This window comes from Lipophrys pholis, assembly GCF_963383615.2.
Source record: "Lipophrys pholis genome assembly, chromosome: 7".
NCBI lineage: Eukaryota > Metazoa > Chordata > Actinopteri > Blenniiformes > Blenniidae > Lipophrys > Lipophrys pholis.
The window spans coordinates 19,822,362-19,845,723 of NC_137638.1; the positions used below are offsets into that span (position 1 = coordinate 19,822,362).

The 23,362-nt window shown below is 40.5% G+C and overlaps 1 protein-coding gene across 3 annotated transcripts in view; it reads right to left on the minus strand.

Moving 5' to 3' along the window:
• edil3a (EGF-like repeats and discoidin I-like domains 3a) overlaps positions 1-23,362 on the minus strand; it is a 115,163-nt gene that overhangs the window by 10,382 nt on the left and 81,419 nt on the right. For all 3 annotated transcript variants that reach the window (XM_080468291.1, XM_080468293.1, XM_080468292.1), the window contains 4 exons: positions 22,807-22,962; positions 21,907-22,051; positions 21,331-21,515; positions 2,295-2,450 (listed from right to left, as the gene is read on the minus strand). In XM_080468291.1, the coding sequence (XP_080324417.1) occupies positions 2,295-2,450; positions 21,331-21,515; positions 21,907-22,051; positions 22,807-22,962 (642 nt within the window). The remainder of the gene's footprint in view (positions 1-2,294; positions 2,451-21,330; positions 21,516-21,906; positions 22,052-22,806; positions 22,963-23,362) is intronic.

Genomic DNA, 23,362 nt, shown 5'->3' on the forward strand with positions numbered 1-23,362 from the left:
TCCTCTATTATGGAGCGCACTCAGATTGACTGCCTATACCTGCTTCTGCCCTAAATTAAACAAGAGTAACAACACAGGGAGCATCACAGACAGCTATAAAGAGTTTTCTTACTCATGTCGGAGCTGCAGAAAAGTGTTGCCGTCTACCAAGTTCTTTATTTTCTCCTGAAACTGAGATTTAAAAATAAGCATAATAGCTTTTTGAGATGTCACCACTAGTTTATTTCTCCTTTTGCTATCTCGGAGGATTCTTTCCAAGCTTTTAGAAGTCATCCAGGGCCCAGTATTCAGATTGCTAGAGTGAAAATCTTGCTGAGCTTGCATTGGCCAAGGATCATCATGGGTGTGATGAACTCCTCAAGCAAGAACACTTAATAGCTGAAATTGAAAAAAGTATATTTTTTGAGCTATCTGCTGCTACACTAGATCTTCAACATGAAAGGGGGAAAAAGTTGGTGGGAGTTATTTGCCTTTACAAGGTGCTGCTTTATCATGATCAAACTGACCCTGACAATATAAGAATCCTTCTTTAGGAGACTATTACTTGAAAATAAAAGTGGAGCCTATCAAATCACCTTTGCACTGTTTCTATGAGAAAACAAATGCCAAGACAAAGACTGCAGGGCGCGGACTGTGGTTGAAGTTTGGCAGCAAGGCCTAAGGAAACCATTTAAAACATCTCACATTAATAAAACAAACCCTACAAAAGTTATGGAAATTAATAAAGAGATCAAGATAATGTCTTCAAATTTAATTCAAAGGGGTAACATTTGAATTTTGGACCACATACATCTGAGATTGAACTTAATTGGGTCGTTACATTAAAACATTAGCATGGACATCGATAGGTAACTTCAAAGTTTTACCTGATTCTTAAAGCAGATTAATACGAGTTCATACTGAGAAAACAAGTTATCTAGTCAGTTATAAACTGGCTATGAACATTGTGGCAATGTGCTGTTCAGTTGTAGATCTCAGTGTTACTGAATGAGCACTGCTTTAACTCAATCAATACTACACTCACAATAACAGCACTTATTGTTACTAGATAAAATTGCAGTTAATCTGTATTTTGTTATTTTCTACTCTTTACACGTCACTGGTTGAGTTTAAAACCTTTTTGTGGGTCACTTTTGAGACACATGGTTTGACCAACCTTGTCAAAAGGTGTCGTGTGTATTTTCTGATGTAGCTTCAAGCAGCTCTTACCTTTGTCTTCTTGGGTAAGTTTGTATGAGATGATACAGAGCCACAAAACATAAGGCACGCAAACATGAAGACTTTCTGCATGTAAATATTTCATATGTACTCAGATTTGTATCCGAGTACGTCTGTGCAAACTTTTTTCAGATTGTGACAAAACACTTTGTACAGCTACAAGTTGTAATTACAGATTTGAACTTTCTCACTAATTTTTGCAAATGTTTTTTTTTTTTTTTTTGTAAATGTGACAAGAATTTTGTCTCATGATTTAGAGAAAAAAAACCATTACAGTACAGTTAAAAAAACAACAACAAAACAACAAAAAACAAAAACCTACACCCACCCCATGCGTTCAGTGTGTTTGGATTCCTGATTTCTGTGGTCAACAAATCAGCATTTCATGAATAAGAAGAGGAGGTACGTCTTATCTTTCAATAACACAGCAAGAGGGAGGGTAAACAGTACCTCTCCTGCCACCAGTATCTGGAAAGACAAGAGGCTTCAGCTCTCGCTGCAACCCTCTGCCTGCAGCTCTCCTGATATCAGCAGAGAAGCTGCTGCTGCTGCACCTCCACAATGTTTCTGTTGTCGTGGCCAATTCGAATGGACATGTGTACTCAGTTGAAGGGCCGTAAACAAGATTTTCAACATAGCTGTGGCCAGACCAGGTTGACAGCATGGTCTTATCTGATCCCGAGCCAGAGAGAGGCAACAGGACAGAGCAAGCAGGCTCTGTTTGAGCCGCTGATAAAAAGATGCTAAAGGGAAATAGAAAGGAGAAACAAGACAGCTCCCAAAGTGGACATTTCCAATGTTAATGTCTGTCATTTTGACATCAGCTGCTTTGTTTGCTGCAGGTGTGTATATTCTCAGTGCATCTTTTGCTGATGTTTCCTACCCAGAGTGGCCCTTTCTTTTGTCGAGTGATCTATAATTCAAACCTTCAGCCCTCATAGTACCCACAAGCCTCGGATTCCACTGTATTTTTTTAATATGTTTGCTTTGGCAGTGATAATGAAGTCCGCTTTGGAACGTGCAGGCTTTCCATTAACGTGTTTACATGGGTTATTATGCAATTATAAACAACTTACCTTGTCCTTCCCCTGTTTCCCATCTTGATAAACACTCCACCTCACCCCATCGTTACTGTAAGCAACTTTGTATGAACCGACAAACTGGACATGGCCGAAGTCTTTCGCTCCCTGGGTGATGATGCCTGTGACCTTGGTCGGAACGAGTAAGTCCACCTGAGACACAGAGAGAGAGAGAGGAGATGAAGAAACCAAGGCCAAAAGAGGAGATCATCAGAGAGAAAAGAAAAACAGACGAGAAAGATGAATTCCATTTCTCAAGAAAGTTAGCTTTTACAAATAGTCCAGATATGCTCGTTTTTCACAATCAAGTCAGCAGCTTTTTTTTGTTGTTGTTTCTGATGTCATCAGAGGATTTACTGAGTAAAGACACACGGTGCAAGTCAAGTCCGTTTCAATTATTCACAGAATATTGAACAACAAGGCTAAGTCCACAACCTCGCCTCAGCAAAACCGAAATTGCATGCTGCAGCGGCTTCTGAGAGCCACACTGCTCCATTTGGGTTAATTTTTAATAGGATCTCATTTGTTGCAAACAATCTACTGTGCAAGTGTTCGAGGCAGTAAATAGACAAACTTATTCCTTCTGTTGACATCTTTTGTGTTCAATCACGCTTTATTATTTGGAGAAAGACTCAACACTGTTGATTTGAGACTGAGATAAAAATCAAGATGAATCCCAAAACACACAACAACAACAACAACAACAACAACAATTCACTTGGTGCCAATGAGAAAATAATCTGTTATTATCTCTTAAATGCATTGAGTGCTTTTTATATGTAACATCTTCTGCCATGCTCAATATGTCAAATGAATAATGCACGTATTGTGGGCAATACAAAGGGGAAGTTAAGCGGATGGCACTGCTTACTAATAGGAAATAGTGACAGTTGTAATAAAAGACTAAGGAGAGCATTACAAAATAAATCACTCGCACTAATCTGAGCATAAAGCGATAGATGTGCAACGTTACCGCCAGCTTTTGCAAGCATACTTTTCGACAATTGTACGACACGCTCATTGTTGTTTTTCGTTAGAACTTTGGAAGAATCACAAGGAAAATCCATAATTGTGACTAATATTTTTTGATGTTTCAAGCTGTTTCCAAACAATGTAAAAAAAAAAGATGAACACTAAATTATTGGCAGCCTTTCCAGGTGGTATTAATAACTCAAATGTCACAGTGGAGCTATCTCGCTTATCACATATATCAGCGCGGCACTAACTCGGGATGAAAAACAGGGCTTGACTTGGCATTTTGCTGTGACACACATAGCAGCAAAATTTAGCAGCATACAGTGTGCGTATGAGAAATGTGAGCAGATTTATTTCTTTTGCTGAATATGCTGCACACAACACTGAGGCTACCATACATCACGCTAATTGGGTTGGTCACAGGCCAATATATATACTGTGTCAGACTGGTCTGATGGAATAAAAAAATAAAATAGGGCCCCATCATAGATTAAACCAATAAAAAAACAAACTAGTGCATGAAGAGGGACTGATTTCATCCGCCTCCTTGCTTTGACACTTTTCAGAGCACTGCAGTGCATCTTGGCATCCCACAAAACTTCTGTCGACTGCAAGATGATAAAACAATGACTTTTTTTTTTTTTTTTTATGAAGAGTGGTGATATGAATGAGATTACTAAAGTGTTTCAAGGATTAAACAATGCCGTGAGAACACCTCCTCTCAGCTACTCTTCCAGCTACTTTAAGATCGAGAGCGGCACCGAGTGTTGTTGAGACCCTCTCGAACGCCGACATCTCGCTGTGTACACGAGCAGCCGTGGGCCCTGGATCCCGACTCACGTGTCGACAAAGCCGAGCCTCGGCACCGCTTTTGCAAACTCTTGCCTCCATAAAAAGGCATTAAAGTGGATGAACTCCCAGTTCTCCATTTGTGAGCTGTTAAGCAAATGAAAGTAGGACAAAAGTTTGCGTGTACTCGTATGTTAATTCCTAATGTCGTGGCTACAGGTATCCAATTATGCAGATGCCGAACACCGTGTATGCATGCTTCATTTGTTATGAATACACTATTCATGAAGTTTCACCTTCAAACAAATTTGCCCTTGTTCCCACTTTGGCGTGTGATATCGAGCTCTTTGCTGTTACTAAATGCAGCTTTTGCGGAGTATTCCACTGATGTATATGAGCCATTGAACCACATCTCTAGTTATAATAACAGCAGTGTCACAACAAAGCTCCTGGATTGGGAGCCTACAATGCAATGATGGCAGGAGCTGGTTGATCGCTTCAGAGGGCCGTGACACTTTGCATTGTTAGACTTCTATTTTGTTCCAGCAGCAGAACACTGAGTTAATCTCGTTCTACCCAACCAGTCAAGACTGTCACCAAAACAAAGGCACGCTTGAAGGGGAACCTGTAATTGCCGTCACAGGTAGGGGTCAGAAAATACGACCGCCCCTGGCGACGCTGACTCTGAACACTTTGATGGCCCAAACTGAATTAAGGAGCAAGATAAGCTTGTTAAAGTAAGGCCTCTCCTGCAACTCCGCCCTCCGCCGCCCCCCCCCATCACGTTCTCGACCCCACTCCCACCTTCGTGAGCCCTGAAACAAGACAAACGGGTAGCGTGTGCCTTCTCTGGAGCAATCTGAGACTGCTCGTGGCATAGATGTTTCAAAGAAATGAAACACAAGAATCAATTTTGGGATTTTGCTCGCTGGGAGTGAGATTAAAAATAAGATTTGTATGGTGCTAATCTGAGCTCTCAGTTTTCCCCAAAAATATAACTGCATATCCAAAGGGGAGACAGGGTCGATTACTTATTTGTACTCTTCTTTGATGGTTGTCTTTGAAGAGGCCATGTTTGTGCACTTCTGCCAGACGAACACTTATCTCCTCCGCTCATTAAGACAAGAGTTGGTGTGTAAATCTCATGAAACAATTTGAAATGGCTTTGCAACTGCAGGTAAACAAGACCAATGCAGCAAGACGCAAGTTCATATCGAGCTAAAAGAGGCTAAGTTACCTTTTTCATGGCTATGGTATATGCATACATAGCAACCTGCTCACGTTGTCCTTTTGGCTCTGCTGATTTAACCGTATTTGATGAAGATTCATTTCATCTTCACAGCCTCTGGGAATGTGTGTATGTGCATGTGTGTGAATGCGCGTGACGCAATTTTTTTCCTGCAGATTCTCATTGGTCACAGTGAAAAATTCTGAACTCGGTGCACGCCATTCGATCACTCCACATATCATCACAACGCAGACTCATTATCATGCTGAAGCAGCTCAAGGTGTGGTGCGAGCCTCTTAGTGCACTTGGACCATGTTGAGATAAAATCATGGTGAGCGGTCTAAAGTTCAGGTGGAGGTCAGTCTGAGGAAAGGAAGTGTGTAACATGATTAAGAATGAGAGTCGAGCTATTCCATGCGTCAAGCAAACTGACAATCAAATGTTGAGGTTGTCATGCAGCAGACAGGCAACCAGCCATGTGAAAGTTAGAAAACTCTCATTAATTTGAATGGATTGTATTTCCTTAACTCCTCTCGGCTCTCATTTCTCAGTACTTTTACTTTCTTTGGCTTCTGTAGGTTTCCTATCGCTGTTCTCTTTGCCCCATTACAGGGACTTTTCCATAAGGTGTCGGATGTACTCCCTATTTGAACACAGAATTTCAGGCCACACGCCAAAGCACATTATTAAGTGCTGCTGCACCCCTGTCGTTTCCAAAAACGCCACAGAACATAAAAGCACACCTGAAATTACCGGAAAAAACAAAAAACAAACAAAAGAAGGGATGAGGCTGCAGGCGGATAATTTTCAGACAGATGGCTGACTGAGTGCAGCGCTTCTCTACCGACTGCCAAGAAAAGCCTGTTTGTGTCATGATACCATTTTTGAGTTTAAAAATGTGCCATTGCACACAGAGGTGAGCTGGCTAAGCCTGTTGCAGGAGATGAGCTGGTAGTCTGAATCTTGCCGAGCTTCAAAAATATCGTGACACCTTTTAAAACTGTGTGAAAGCACATTGCCCCTATGAGTAATAATATATACACGGGGTGACTATATATACGGTGTGGCCTTATGGAGGCTCAAACAACCATTCAAGCTTTTATTCATTAATTTAGTTTATGTCCTATACTGCACCCAACATACAGTACAGCCTGTAGAAGTCAACTCTAAGGGTTTATTAAAATACAAAACTTAAAATAAAGAACTTCATGTGAAAAAATTGAAAATAAAAATAATACTTCAAAGCTCACAACCAAATCTAAGTATTATCAGGAAGTACACTTAGATACACAGCTTCAGGCTGCCAAAGGCAGTGCACACGTTTGTTTGTGCCTCAAGATATACACACACATTGTAATTGACAAAGAAAAATATAATATTAAAAAAATGCAATTAAAGCTCACTGTTTCACAGCAGCTAAAGCAGCAGATTTGTGTCAAACTATATTTGTGCATGCCTCAGATTACCAGTTAACTATATTGAATAGGGATATACTGTAACTCTGTTTGGGAATCTCCTGACAGGTTGATTAAAAAGCACTGTCCTCTTCTCACCCTATATCAACCAAAACACAACCAAAACAGCATTTTATTCTCAAAGTGAATGTCACAATATTTGGTGCTTGATTAATGGCGCCGTTGTGTTTTTGTTGTCTGCGAAGGTTTCATGCATTATCATAGAATTATGATTCATTCCCGTTTGCTTTTTCCTATAGCTCCACACTCTCACACACATGCTCACACCCACCCACACGGTTCTAAATCAGCTTTGTTTTTCTTGTTTGTTGGTCTACAATGCTCTGCAATTTATCTCTGTTATAGCAGTTCTCTGACTATTGGTCTCACTCAGTACTTAGCCATGTTGTATACGTTTTTAAAGGAAAGTCTTCAGGTTTATAGACCCAAAGAAGTAATGTTGGTTTGAAGGTATTCCTGAGTCTCACGCACACACGTAACGCATGCAGGCACGCACTGCCAGAGCGGATCTGCTCGCTCAAACCTTTCGTGACTGGTGTTTCCCCGTTGGGGTGTTGAGATGTCAGAGGGTATAAATGCCTGCTGAGCTCCCACACAGTGAAGGGAAGGTGAGCAGGCAGTCGGAATTTGCCTCGGAGCATTCACCATATAAAATGGAATGTCACAAAGGAGGAAACATCATAGGATGGTCAGTTTGACATTGACCACATTCCAGTTTGAACTCATTTCCTCTTTGAAATCTGACACATGTATACAGAGCTTTTGCAAAAAGACTAAGTGTAGATTGTGAAGTGAATACCGTATTTTGAAAGAAACATTTCCTGTCATCGATTTTGTCATAGATCAAGATGTTTGAGCAGAACATTGGGAGAGTCGGCTGGTTGGTCAGCCAAAGCACACTTTACAGCAATAAAAAGCTGGAGATTTAAATATTGAATAAAGAGCATGTCTGCCTGGGTAATTGAAAAGCGGTGGAAAAACACAGGTTTGAAAGCCATTTGAAAGCGTTATACATGGCATGAACATTGCTATGCATTAGGCATCCTCTCCTTTTCCTCTCTGCGCCTTTTCACTCACATCTTTTATGGCGGCACACTTAAATAAAGCAATTCTGGATTTAACTGAAATGAAATTTAATTCTTTACTCTCTCTAAAAAATACAATTCTTATAGCTTCACTGCAAGGCACTTTAACTCCAGATGTAAAACCACAAAATCCTCCAAGGACCCCATAATGAAAGTGCTCTGATTTATCCCCGTTGAGCAAACAGGATAAGAATATTTACAGTTTACAGCGAACTGTCTCAAAAAAGTATTTTGTAAATATGTAATGGATATGATAATTTTTTTATGCAGATCATCATTTTGTTTACGCATTTACATAAGTACATTTATACACAATTATATACGCAGTTCATGTATAAATGTACAAAGATCCCTGCAGCTATAGTGCATATAAACTTACTCATACCACACATGCACACAAGCTAGAATCATGTCTGAGACGGAGGACAGAGAAGTAAAGCTTTTTTTTTTTTAAATCTACCTCTTCTTCTATAACCCAATTTACTATTGAATATGTTACTGAATCCAATAAAGCCTGTTTCACCGCCTACAATATTCATTCCTTATACTTGCATATTCTGACCAAACTTCTTTTGGAGTTCTATATTTACAGGATATACTAGTTAGACACAGCTGCTAAACTATATACATATCATTGACATATATACCCAGTGTGCTCAAAGGGGACCCAGCCACGGCCATGCCACAAGCCCCAAGCTACAGCCACTGAGTTTGGATTAAAAAAGTATGTCATTGAATTTGATGTGAATTGGGCCCAAGCATTCAGGAGCACTTAGAAAAAAAGCCATGATGCTTAGTTTTGATACTATGACGTTACGATGGTATCATGGTACCATAGTGCACTATTGTAAATTGCGGGCTGCATGGTGATGTCAGGGACTTTTTTGCTTCAAAGCAAGAATGTTGCTAGTCTGATGTAAAGTTTGCATGTTCTCTTTTCGTAAGTGCGTCTATGGTTTGTTTTTTTCTAAAGAAAAAAAAAAAGCCTATGCGGTTAAGTTTTTACTTTGAATTCTCCATAGATGTGAATGTGTGTGACTATTTAGCTATACAGGGTTTACGCTTTATTGCCCACGCACATACAACTACAAAACACTTTATTACTGTCAGTGCATTAGAACATGTTCATGAGATTACATTTTAGCGTGCTAAAATGCTCTACAGAAATGGTGAACATGGTAAATACTACTTTTAATGCCTTTTAAAATAGAGTTGATGTCCTCTTTCATTCAAAAACTAGAATACTGCTCATTTCCTAGGATTTTATGTGCTGGTGAGTGTGTGTTATGGATGATGATGAATGTTAACATACTGAGTAAAGCCTTGATTGATAAAAGACCTTGGTTCTTCATTACCTTATAACTCAAATAACTGCTTTTCATTTTTCAGATATGTTTAACTCCGTCCATGTACGAACACAACAGCTTAAGTGCTGTAAAATAGAAATGCGCAAGATCAGATAGCAAAACTTTTCAATCTCTTCTTAAACAAAGAGAGTCTTTCATCAAAGGCAGTACATTAAAGCCAAAAACATTACTACCTGAACTGGCTTCTAATAGGCAACACAGCCATAAAACAGATGGAGCCTCAATTCAGCATGTCAACTTAAAGTCTAAATGGTGGCGGGAAGCGAAGAGGGGAATTGGCCATGGCAAAAGGAACAGGAAGGAAATCAGCCATGGTGGTTTGGATCATTTAGAGCTATTACAGCAAAGCGAGCAGCATCTGTAGAACCAGTCAGATGCTCCCCATGTCAGTATGAGTGAAGTGAGGGAGTCGCATCCATATGCGTAAAAAATGGCCCTGACGGTGCACTGGTAAGGGACTTGGGGAATTTCACACTCTGTTTAATGCTCACTGTGACTAGACATCTGATGGACACTTACTCAATGATAAAATCTAAAGTAGTCTGAGTCCCATGTGTGATCTTGACTGAAATCAAATCTGTATTTCACGCTGGAGCAAAGAAAACTGCTTTCTGTTCAAATATCAAGCAAGTGTAAAATGTGAAAGGATTTAATGATCTAAAGTCTGGTTTTCCGTTCCAACAATCATGACTCATAATGACAAAAGACCTCACAAAAGAGACTAGAGTTAAAAACAAAGTAGGCTATTACTCTGACAGCTGCACTTACAGCTCATCATACCGCATTCTTCACTCTCCTCCTCTTCCTCACGTGGGATATGAAATATTTAGATGAAATTCTCACACATACACACACGTCTAATACAGAATAAAAATCAACATTGTGTGATTCAAGAGGAACAAAAATAATTGTCACATTAGAAAATCGACTTCACTGATAAACGCAAGTGTTTTTTTAATAATATGACACCTATCTTGACCTGAATTCATGCTGACTTGTGCACACCCTTCATTTAGCTTTGGACTATTCTGAATAAATCATAATACTGTAGCATGTGCTCTACACAGTGCACTCTAAGTGCAGGCCGTACTCTCCTGGGTAAATAACACAAAGTTGCCTGACTCGAATGTATGGACGTGAGAGAGGGGAATTGTCAGGAGATGTCTCAGAGACACTGTGAAATCACATGATACACATGCAGAACACAGTGGACCCAATCTCTGCTGCTCTGATTTAAGATACAGCGCTTTCACTTCTGACAATTCCTGCAGATCCCGCGATTACAGCAGGCGCTGCTGCAGACTCATGAATCAATCACCCCGAGATAAAGCAGATAAATGCAGCCTACGTAAGCTGGGAGGGAGTGAGAGGGACGGGGGGAGGAGAGAGCGAGAGAGAGCGAGAGAGAGAGAGAGAGAGAGAGAGAGAGAGAGAGAGAGAGAGAGAGAGAGAGAGAGAGAGAGAGAGAGAGAGATTGGGATCAGGGTGTGGTGCTGAAGGATAAGATGGCTTCTTTGGATAATGAAAACAAAGGAGTTACATTACACAGATTCCAGACCTGTACATTTAAGGCTATAGTGGAGGATTGGGGGGTGGGGGTGGGGGCACTAAAAACCACCCAATTGAATCAAAGGAGCAGATGGATTTACCCTACCCTTCCGTAACTTCATTTAGAAGCTAATTCAATCAGCATGGTAGCTGCAGGGGCCTTGAAAAAGATAGAGAAAAGAAAGAGCCATATTGGACAGGATTAAAATGAGGCTCCGACGATAATGCCTTAATGAAATTTACATCAGGCGTGTTTTCAAATTAGTGTGGATTCTTTTCTAAGATTCCTTCTAAATTCTTGGATAATGTTCTCGAGATGACTGATTTAGCGACAGCTGTGGGGGACCGTTTCGAGCCAAGACGCTTTATTTATGTCTATTCAAATTATGCGAGGGACTTTAACTGGGTATCCAACAGTGAGATATACGACATCTGAAAGGTCCCATCTGAAATGCATCTGCACAGAAGTCTGATAAAGGCCCGCAACGTTCCCCTTTAATACGGCTCTCCATATTCCGAAAAAACTTGCCAAGTTTTATAATCACGCACACAATGTTCGCGACGACATGGTGTAAATTCGATCTCGCCTTTTTGAAGCTGAGCTGGCACATCTGCTAAAGCGAGTGTTGGCAGAGGGATTTGCAGTCATGGTCATCCGTTATCCGGGCTTTCAAGATTTGTATCAGCAGGCTGAACCATAGCTCCGCTTGTGACAACAAGTTGGGGAAAAAAAAGCAAAAGAGCAAGATGCAATGCAGTCAATGTATTACATGCAGACATATATATATATATATATACACTGAGCAACTTCCTGCCCCTGATAGATTGTTAGGCGCATTACGAAAATCCGATTCAACTTTATGGTGGATAATTGATACTGCTACGGAAATGTACTGTTACGAAAGTGTAATCAAGATTGCATCTACCTTCACAGTAGTGTGAACACACCCCGGCAGATCAGAACGTATCCTGAAGCCATCGTTTACACGTTTCAAACTTTTTAAAGCTGCGTCTGTGGCTAAGTGGTTGAGTGCTTCTTGGTGATTGCAACAGAAACTAAATGAAGATGTTGGCCCTGTAGCGTTTTGTTTCTGGAAATTAGTTCAGCAAGAATATTTAGCGACACGTTTTCTTTAGATTGATTCAGTTTTCTGTGTGTAGTGAAGTGTAGTAGGAGGAATAATGAGGATAAAAAAACAACACATGAGGTTAAATAAAGAATGTGATTGGAGCTTTAAGCACTTCAATGTGTAGTAACAAGTACCCTCATGTAGGGCTGACCTTATCAATACAGACCGGTGACACAACACAGGACTTAAAAGGATAGCCTTTGATGCTTCCTAACATTTGTTGTAAGAACTTTGTTCTCCATTGAGGGGATCAAACTTGGAGGACACAGAAGATCCTTACAAGCTCCCAATAAATTCCGTCTGTCATTTTCCCCAGCAAGTAACTTCAACTGAGTGCAAGTCTTTTCTTCTTGAAATAAAGACACGATTGTTGCTCTTGCTGATAATCAGAATCCTTCTTAAGTCCTTTCACGCTACGATGCCTTCCCTGTCTGTGAAGCAGCTTTTCTGCTTTCAAAAAGGACATACTTCATCATCTTAACACTTAACAAGAGACGAGAGTTTCAATGGGTCAAATTAAAGCCCCCCCCGTCCTCTGTGGATGGATGAAACAAACACCCGGCTAATTCTATTGATTAAATGAAATGGACTTTGTTGTCGGCAGTGCTGTATTTGAGGCAGTGATTTGATTAGGAAGCTGTGCTCTGCAAAATTGGTGAAATGATGATACCAGCTTTGATTACATCAAACGCGAACACACTGGCGCTTGAGCAGGACTCCGTCCTGGATCCCTGCGGCCGCCGCTCCACGTGGGACAGTGGTCCGAGTGAAGTGGTCACATGCATGGACGCTGAGTGTAAACGTTATGCAGTTTAACAGAGGAGATTTAGACAAGGACACTTTCAGATCATCAAAAGGTGATGAACTCTTTACAAATATTGAAAAAAACAAACAAAAGAAAAACCTAAAGACAAGCCCAAAAGTTGTTGTAATATTTTCTTTGAAAGGGATTTAAATCGTCTTAATAATTAGTTGGGGTTGTTATATAAATGTTCATATTTCAATGCATAGGTGGCTGTATTATTGTTAGAAATAACATAAAAATACAATAAATGCCTGTTATTTTTGTTGCACCATTGCAAAAAAGTAAAAGCCATTGGATTGAATGTATTTATGGGAATGTGTTCAGAAGTTCACACTGTGAGCTCCCACTAAAAGTAAAATCCATCAAATACTTTCCACAGCTCTGTGTTTCATTTCAAGTTTGCACTCTGAAAAATGTATTCCCGCTTTCCTCAGAGTGTCCGCCTCTGACTCTGCTGCTCCCACCTCTTACTATCGCTCAGTGTTTTATCAGCGGTCATCCGCTGCTCTGCTACATGTGTTTCTTAGTTACTGCAATTCCCGGGCTAACTAAAGCAAACACTCTCCTGCTTTCAAGTGCATTTTTTTTTTCTTTCTCTCTCACAATGTTGTTTTAGGCATACAAGTTTCAGCCAGGCAAACATTCATCTGCTCAAGTCACGTTCAGCAAAACCCACCATTTATACAGCATGTTTCCACGAGTCAGCACTCATGAGATTGATTAGACAGACACGACTCTGGGACTCACAAGACAAGACATGAACGGAAAAGGAGAGGACGACCCGGTCCCGAGTTAGGCTGTGTCCATCTAAACCGTGACTTTTACTGTGCTCATGCTGAACATAACAAGACTACACACTCACATTCAGCCTGCTGGGAGTCATGTGACCCTTTCATCGCTAGTATACTCTAGATAGAGAACAGTATTTCCTTTTTAGCTTCTTTTTTTTTCTTCTCCCTGTTGGATTCTTAGTTGGTTCAATCACATTATTACTGCAGTGAGAGCCTTAAGTATGCAGAGGTTGTATTTTTGACTGTGTCTGTGACCTTGAGGGATCCTTCAAACCTTTATAGCTTTATATGAGTATGCACATCCTGTGAAGGTGAAGAATTGAGTGACAACATCTTTTACAGACTTTGCCATGGTGTTACGCCACTAACATCTTCTGGAGTGGTGTAAAGCTCACTTTAATGCAGAGGTCACATTCACGACATACTTTCATCTGAAATGGAGCGGACCAGTAAAATTATAGAAAAAATATCAAACTCTTCAGGCTTAAGTTGGTAAAAGCCAGTCCATTATTGTATTTCTCCTTTGTATGTAAGCAGGTATGGAAGATTCAAACAGTCTCCATTTGTGTTTCCTCCTATCCAAAAGATGGAGAATGTTGATGGTTTTCATTTAGTTTATCATGAAATTCTCCTGTTGTGTGTTAATACATTTGCAGAGATCCAGGTGTGCTTATATGGTTTCTCATAATTGAATAACTGCCGTGATCTGATGAACAACTGGGCAATGATCCGTTTGTTAGTTTGGATGTTGCAATGTCTTTTTTCAAATGAATGTGGCCCTCTGGAGGGCCATGTTTCATAGCCCTGGATAACCTTTTATGATTCACCAACAATGACACATCATCAAGGCACCAGATATCCATCTTTCCTCTTTGCAATGACGAATCTAGGATGCCAACCACAAGCACTATAAATTTACACGCTTCAACCATCATGAAGTGACCATGCTCACGGAGCTTCACATGCACAGCAAAGACCTTGTGGTTATTTATGAAGGGAAGGAATGAAGGATAACAAAACAGAGCATCTGATGAAGCCATTCACTGTGAAATATCTCAGCCTCATGTGATCACAGACCTGAGTACTGTTCTCTATGACATGTCCAAATGTTCAATCTTGGGTTTTGGATGAGACAACAAGCCTGTAACGTCCTTCAATGTCGGGACAATCAGTGTTTTTGCCAAAGCCAAAAAGTGCCAACTCAGATGCTCAGGAACAGAATCTCCTCCCTGGGCTTCTTCTCTAGTGACCATTCGCTGCAAAGACGGATTTAACCAAAGCCAGGAAACACATGGCTGCAACCCAATTCTGTCATACAGCTGCAGTGTTATCTGAGGATTGCCAACTTCCAGCACAAAGGGAAGAAAAAAAAAAAAAAGACACTTCTCTTAGAACGCCATTTCTTGTTCTTACCTCCTATTTGTATTATTTCACCTGGATTTCCTGGGGCGAACACAGTGTGTCTGCAGAGCTCCAGCAACAGTTTATCAAAGTACCAACTCCATAGAAATACACTTTCTTCAATAATAGCAACTTATTCTTGTGCGTTTGTCTTATATTAGTCACCATGGAAAAAACACTATGATACTGAATCGTTTAATGTATGAACATAAATTAGTTCAAACTCGTGTATGTGTGTGTGTGAGAGACAGATCACTTTATTCAAGCCCTCTCACTTTGTTTCTCTCGTCTTGGTTTATATAGTTCCCCACTGTGCTTTCTCCTTGGCCCAATGTGCTCCAGCAGAGAGACATTTCTTTTTCAATGTGCATGCAGTCCTCTACTTGCTAAACTGCCACTGTTTACCTCATCAGCATCTGTCTATTTAAACCTCCGGTATCATTATACACACTAATTATGTGTGCTCGGCTCTGCATATGAAATCCTCTTAATATATTGCTCTGTCGTCAACAAAAAATGGCTCAACCTCGACTAAACAATGGTAACCAACTTGGCAAATCCGTCATATACTGTTTAAACATCAATATGTATTCACCTGACGAGAACAACAAAACTGAAATAGGAATACATAGCCTGCAGTTTCAGCCATCAACCATGAGGTTCAAGCTGAATCCACACATGATGCAAGTATGCAAAAATGCCATATGCATGCGTTCGGCTTACTTAGCCATTATAATGCACTTTAGTGGGTCCGGCACATAAATGACGCGTCAGCACAAAAGAATGCCATGGTACATTATTGCATTTGGAAAGGTGTGCACTGATTTGCAACAATGACTATATGAATTTAAAATTAGCATCAATATATCATTTGTATACAGAGGGTTGTGTGGTTCTTTCAAAGTTTTCACTCGAGCTTTGGCTCACTCTGCATCATCAGAGGCGGAGGTGATTATCGGGGTGCCACAGCCACACACCACACATATTCATCACTTTAAGGAGATAATTGGGTGTGAAAACCTTGGAGACGGTGGATAACAAATGAACCACCAGAAAGAAATTACGTTCATAGCTTGTTTTGTAACCTTTGCAAGATGCAAAGAAATTTAACAAGTTACAAATGAAGTTGTGCATTTTGGATCAGCGATGTCTCCACAAGGCCACACCCACACAGCACCGTACATTAATGCATTGTATGTTGGGACCTTAAGTTAAGATCCTTATTCATTGCACAGGTGTACACGTGTATGGAAAACATTACAAGGTGTTTGGATTGATATGGAATTAAGCTTGATATAGTTACTGTACATGAATGGATGAAAGGCATTGTTGGGTGAGTACTTAATACATCAAGGGCCATGACACTGTTTATACTGACATAAGGTCTCGTTTAAGAGAGCACCGCATCTTAAACTGCAAGAAAGAAACTACGTGAACACTTTCTTCATTGCCTGAATGAGCTGCGAAATAACTACCACCTGCAGTTTATTTTAGTTTGCCAATGACGGTACTTTAGTAAAAGGACCTATATTGTTAGGCTGAGATTAATATCGCCCCCCTGTTGTATTTTTTAGATCACATCAGTGTAAACAAAGGTACCTGCAAACTTGTACATACCCGTGCAAACATGGGTAAACAGGTCATTTAGTCTGTAATACTCACTATATCTTATCTTTTTTCAAATCACTTCAACTGATAAAGTTCTCAATTTCCTTGATGCCACTATGAGGGAAAATAGGTGCTAAAAGTGTGACATTAATATTAATAAGTTTCATCAAACATTCAAACAAAAATAATCTAATCTAGCCGTGTATTCTCCCGGCTCCTCAGTGGAGATGATCTAGTCAAAAAATGCACAAACTGGGAGCTAAATGTACATCTGTCCAACTAGTGGAACTGTGGTATCGAAGGTAATATAAAATATCCAGCTCTCGTTGATGACAACACCCGTCACTTACGGTCTTTTCAGTGCTGCCCACTACATGAGTCATGATTCAGGATCATGAGTCAGGATTATAGTATGCACGCTTGCCAAGCACTTTGTTGATTGAGCAGAATTACGAGATATGAGAGGGGTAGTCGCAATCACTCCTCTTCCACAGTGTGTGTGTGTGTGTGCGTGTGTGTGTGTGTATACACGTGTGTTTCTGGCATGTTTACCATGATCGACGACAAAAAAAACAAAAGAAAACCTACTCTACTTGGTTCTGAGCAGTACTTGTCAAAGAATTTGCTGTGCACATATTTCATTAACAGGAACACTGCGAAACTGAAAAGAAGTAACTGCCTCTCCAGTAATTTCCTCTACTTGCTATGTGGACATGTTAATGTGCATAATTAAGTAATCAGCTTATGCCAGCTGGAACATTTGGCAGCTCAGTCTGACAGCTTCAGCTCCTCTCTTGAAAACATCTTGAATGATTCTGGTTGAGTTTCCCTCTGTGTGATTTTATCTCCTGCCAGACTAAAATAACTTCAGCTTGGACAGTACTCAAACACTGTTTCTTGGTGTTTTTGTTTCCACTTGAGCATCCGGTGACAGGAATATTGTGTCCCAGCACACACTGTAAAAATGTTTCTATATAATTTACAGTAGCCCCACTGCTGCACTTGGTTTGGTGCAAAAACATTAACTTTAATTAGTCTCAATGCTATTTAGGATCAATTCAGCTTGAAAAGAGTGTGTGTTTAATCAGTTAATTGATAGTTCTATCCCTCCACTTATGTCTTATTAACATGATTGAATACCACACTTTTGAAAACCATGCAAGATTAACCAGATTTTTCCTGCTGCTGCGCCCCCTTAAAGCTGATGTTCTCCAAAGGAGGCTGATCGACATCTTTGAAACCCTTCTATACAGTATTATGATTATATTGTAGTGATTTTAGAATGTGATCATCGTGCAAATAGCAAAATGGGATAATTTCTGTTTTCATGCAAACACTTCAGTACAATGACACTGGATGTCAACAGTAACACTCACAGGGTGAACAGTCAACACACTGTTATTTTAAGGCTTGTGATGTGCAATTTTTTAATTCACAATGTTAGCAGTAACTTAGAATATTGCATAACAGACATAATAAATTGTCAGATTGAAGATGATGAATATAATCTTGTAATATGTCAAGAGTGGTGAAAAGTGAAGTGAATAATGCCTTCCTGTCTCCAGAAGCTATTGTATCTGATGCCTTAATCTGTATTTAGTAGCTAAGGACACCTGGTGCAAACAATGAGAGCTTTGAAAACAACCAACAAAGCAACCAAACAAGCAAGATTAACAATACCATTCAGGGCAAACCAGTTTTTACTGTAGTAGCTCTGCATTTCCCATAATCCTCTGGTAGTAACACGCACACACACACACACACACACACACACACACACACACACACACACACACACACACACACACACACACACACACACACACACACACACACACACACACACACACACACACACACACACACACACACACACACACACACACACACACACACACACACACACACACAGAGAGAGACCCAGACCCAGACCCTCCACCAATCAGGGCTTTACGGCAAAGTGACCTGACAGAAGCCTCTCCTCAGACACATGAACGCCTGCATAGAGTTTTCAAAACAACAAATGAAAACACAGCATGTGTGGCGAAAACCAGGCACTGTTCATCACCTGCCCAATACAATCTCAAGAGTGAAGCATGGTGGTGGCAGCATCATGCTGTCGGGGTGTTTTTCACCTGCGAGGAGAGGACGACTGTTTGCAATTGAAGGTAAGATGGATGCGACCAAGGACAGAGATATCCTGGATGAAAACCTTTTCAAGAGACAATGACAAACTTCAGGACAATCACCCTAAGCAAAGGTAAAGCAATGAAGGAGTGGCTTAGGAACAACTCTGTGACTGTTCTTGAATGGCCCAGCCAAAGCTGTGACTCAAACCCAATTGAGCATCTTTGGAGGGACCTGAAAATGGCTGTCCACCAGCATTCACCAGCCAACCTGACAGAACAGGAGAGGATCTGCAAGGAGGGATAGCAGAGGATCCCTAAATCCTTTTATGAATAACCTGTTGCAAGAAGCATGGCTTTATTAGTTCAAAATTCAATACTGAGCAATCTGTTTGAAAAGTTGGGATATTAAGATTTTTGTTCCGTAATAAATGTCTACAATTCAGTGTTTTTCTGCCAATATGGGGTGCTGTGTGTACATTAACGAAGACAAAAATGGACTTAAATAATTTTAAAAAACAAATTTGTCTAAATCTGTGTTAGGGAGCACTTCTCCTTTATCCATCCACCTCACTGGTATGGCATATCAAGATGCTGATTAGACAGCAGGATTATTGCAGAGATGTGCCTTAGGTTGGCAACAATAAAAGGAAGGACACTCTAAAATATGCAGTTTTATCTCACAGCACAATGCCACAGATGTTGCAGGTTTTGAGTGTGTAATTGACATGCTGACTGCAGGAACCTCCACCAGAGCTGTTGGCCGTGAACTGAATGACTAAAATGCATCATCCTTTTATCTTTTAATATTCATTTCAAGTAAATATATTCCTTTTCTTTTCTATGTTTCTTTTAAATTACTTTTGCTGTGCTTAAAACGTATTCTCATAAAGCAAAGAGTTAAATTCTACTTTAAAAAAAAAGATTTGTTGAATAAAGTTAGGCATTCAGAGAAAACCTAATCCCGCCACTTTCACCTGGCTGTTAGAAACATCTCCCTTCCCATTTCTATATTTTTACTGATCACATCCTGGTTACAATGCACTGAAAACTATGTTAATCACAATCACTAGTTTCTATGTTGTCTATTATCACCAGAGATTACTTGCTTTGATAAATAATGTATTATCATTATCTAAGTATCTATTGATTCTTAAGGATGTTCTACCACTAGATCTTGTATTAATATCTAAAATCCAGATTATTATGTTTCCCATTGCGTTCACTCGACAACAGAGCAGCTGTTTGATAAATAGGAATAGTTATATTATCATTAGGGTTGATTAATGCCATTAGTCTGCAAGGTTTTGAGTCATTCAGAAATACCACTGAGAATCGATTAATTGCCATGGCAACCGGTAAAGGAAACAGGACACTAATTGTGCGTCTTTAACAAATGCGCTCAAGCTGATTACTAAATATGTAAAGTGATCAGTTTCAACCACGGCATCATTACACATGTAAAACACAGCCCTCTTGTATTCGACAGTGTACTCTTCTAAAGACAACATACAGAACATGCTCTGAAATGGTCTTTGGCAGAGGAAGACATTGATTTTCTTACTGTATCTGTATGGCATCTCCCAATTCTGCCAGCCCAGCGTGTAATAGGAGAGTACACGTTTTTCTTTCTCCACAGCAATCAGTTTTGCTTAGCTGAGTTCCCTGACATGGATGGAAACTGCATAAGTACCTGTCTCCTCTGACACAGAGGGCGGCATACCATTACCCTCCTCTAAAAAAACAAACAGAAAAACCCCAATCCAAAACAAAAATTTTGTGTAATGAAAAAAGCATGTCTGCATCAAAGCTCAGCTGATGTAGTGATGACCAGACAAGTCAAAATGACTAACTGTGTCACTGCTAGGGAGACAGCAAGTGAGGAGCGAGTGCACAAGAAAGGCCAAGAAATCAAAGAAATGACTCTGATCTTTCATTCCCTGAGAAGATGATCCACGTCACAATTTTCCTCTGTTCTGTGGGTATCGGTTTTGCAGCTTGAAGCAAGATGTGGTTTTTCTGTCTAGCAGTAAAAAGCATTTACTCCCTTTTATCTTCAAAGAACCCAACAAAAGTCCAATATCTGAGGCCATATGTGAGGGCAAACTGGGCATGATTGAGTCTGATTGATATATATCTTAAACACCCTCAGCACCCATCAATCTCTCATATTGTTAAGCAGAAAGACTGGGAGGTAAATGTTCACTTAGACGTGTCTTGTCCCTTTCAGGAGACATGTTCAGCCATCAGTTACTGTAATGAAAACAAATAGATTGGCTGGTTTCACAGAGATAGAACGCCTGGACCGCAGCCAAAGATAACACAGTTAAACTCTTCCAGCAGAGGCAGTGTGGGTGTTGGATTCAAACAGACTGGCATGGAAATAAACAGAAATGACTACCTATTACTGCTTTTTTGGAGGAAAGAGCCCGAGCGCCAGCTAACAGCGGTAGGATTTTAAGATATGATTTCATTTACAAAACCATAGCGATGAAGTCTTTTCCTGTGAAATGTAATTGAATAAATTGGCATGCGTTACCATATACACACCATCAATTACTATTCAGGGTAGGTAGAAACTAATCCTTTAGCAGAGTGAAAGCCAGCTATCAGCATGATCCTGGCCGTCATTTCCCCACTAATATATTGATTTATATCTACAGTAGCAGCAGTAGATAACCGGTTAAGATGAAATTAATTTGTACCTGCAGCCACTGCGACTGGTCACTACGTCCAGCTGTCCAAGCGTTGACCTTGCCCTGTTTATCCAAACGGGCCTTCCCAGGCTCCCAGGTGAACATGTCCATGTTGAGTGTCCTGAAGATGCTGGAGGCCGTGACCTGGTAGTCCTGGATATGGCCCGACTTCATTCCCAGTGGCTCAGAACAGCCTGGCAACAACATAAACTGTTGTTATTTTTGTGTTGAAGCATGTTGCGTTATACAGCCTGCCAAGCGACATGGACTCAGCTTTGGGATCCATTTTTGAATATTTAATAAACTAAACTAATCATACTTTGAGCAAGAGCTCAAGGGCCTTTACATGTACAGTATATTTTGAATAGTTTTATTAAAAAAAAACAAATGGAAATGTCAAACCAAACATTTGAATTAATGCTTTTAAATGTAAAACTTCCATATCCACAAAATAAGGCATAACATAAAAAAAAGAAGAAAAAAAAAAAGCCACTAACCAGGAGGCTTCCAGGTTCAACTTTCAAGCCATATCTGGTTGCTTTGTGATTAATGATTCCGATCGGTGCATTCACTTGTCTCGCTCACCTGTGAGCTCACAGCCCAGCAGCTCCATGCGTAATGTGCAATGCCTCCTGCAGACTTGAGGGTAAATGCGCACATACTGGGCTTCAATGGGAGGGGTGAAGGAGTTGGCTGATGGAGCATTGTTATCGACATTCCCTCTGAAAATCTGTTGCAAAGGATGAAATAACAGCAGATCAGGGCGGGGAGGACAGTGAAGCAGATCAGCTTGCAATAATGTGGCAGGCTATCTGCTGCTGTCTCTAGTGTCTGCTCCACACTCAACAAATTACTGTCATTCAAGGTCAATGAGCTAGAATTACATGGAAAAATAGACAATTTCTCGCACCATTTGAGCTAGTAATTCATAAGAACAGTAGTGTGTTTTAAATTAGTGCCCCAATTAAATTGGTATACCTTCTGGACTGTTTCATCTATATGACCTGAGAGAGTTTAATAGAAACTCTCTGTCATTGAGTCAAACATACATGTCTATTTCTGACTGCCAACACATGTATTGCTCAAGTCCAGACCTGCAGTGTTACACTCTAATAAATCTGATGAGAAGTTTGGAGGTCTGGGTCTTTCGGAGCTCGGCCAAACAGAGGACAGCCACGGTTTGCTGTCAGGAATGATAGAATGCTGTGCGGCCTATTTGGTGACTGTTCATCCCCAAATAGTATAAAAATTCAATCTAGAAGTCATAAAAGTGGAGGGGGGTAGGGGGCAGCAGGATGGGCCCGGTGTGTGCTAGCTAATTAAAAAGCCATCTCATCATGTCCTCCAGCCTGCCCTTGACTGAGTGCACAGTCTCCAGTCACTGTGTGAGCACGTGTAGGAGTGTGTATCCGTGTGTTACAAAGTAAGACGCAACGGCTATGGTAAGAGAGCACGCTTGTGTCTGTGTGCCAATGTGTGTCTCACCATATCCTCATCTTTGCCCTTGACTTTGTACGTTCTCCAGGTCTTCCCGTCGTCACTGTAGGCTACTTTGTAAGACTTGACGTACTCAGGGCTGCCGATACGTTTTGCACCCTGGGTAATTAGGCCCGTGACCCTCATTCTCCTCTGCAGGTTTATCTGTGAAGGAGAAAAGACCGGAAAAAAAAAAAGCAAAAACCCTAAAATGAGAGGATGTTTTTTATTGGCTTTATAAGTGCGAGTGGGTGTCTGTCTGTGTGAACAAGCAGTATTCGAGAGCACGTCATGGGAATCAAGTCCCCCTCCTTGTATCTGTTCTGTCAGGGCCATCCATCTTCTTCAAAAAGTCTGTGATCAAATGGAACATTTAATCAATCCTTACGCTCCACATCCAGTCTGTCCACCCAGTGCAAACTGTCAATATGGTGCCAATGTAAAGCAGCTTGGTGAGCCGGGAGGAAAAGAGGTGAGTAAAGAAAGAGGAAAATGATGAATGGTTTCAACAGGTCACACTCAGGCACACAAAAAGCCTGATCGTTACACACAGACACAGTTTCAG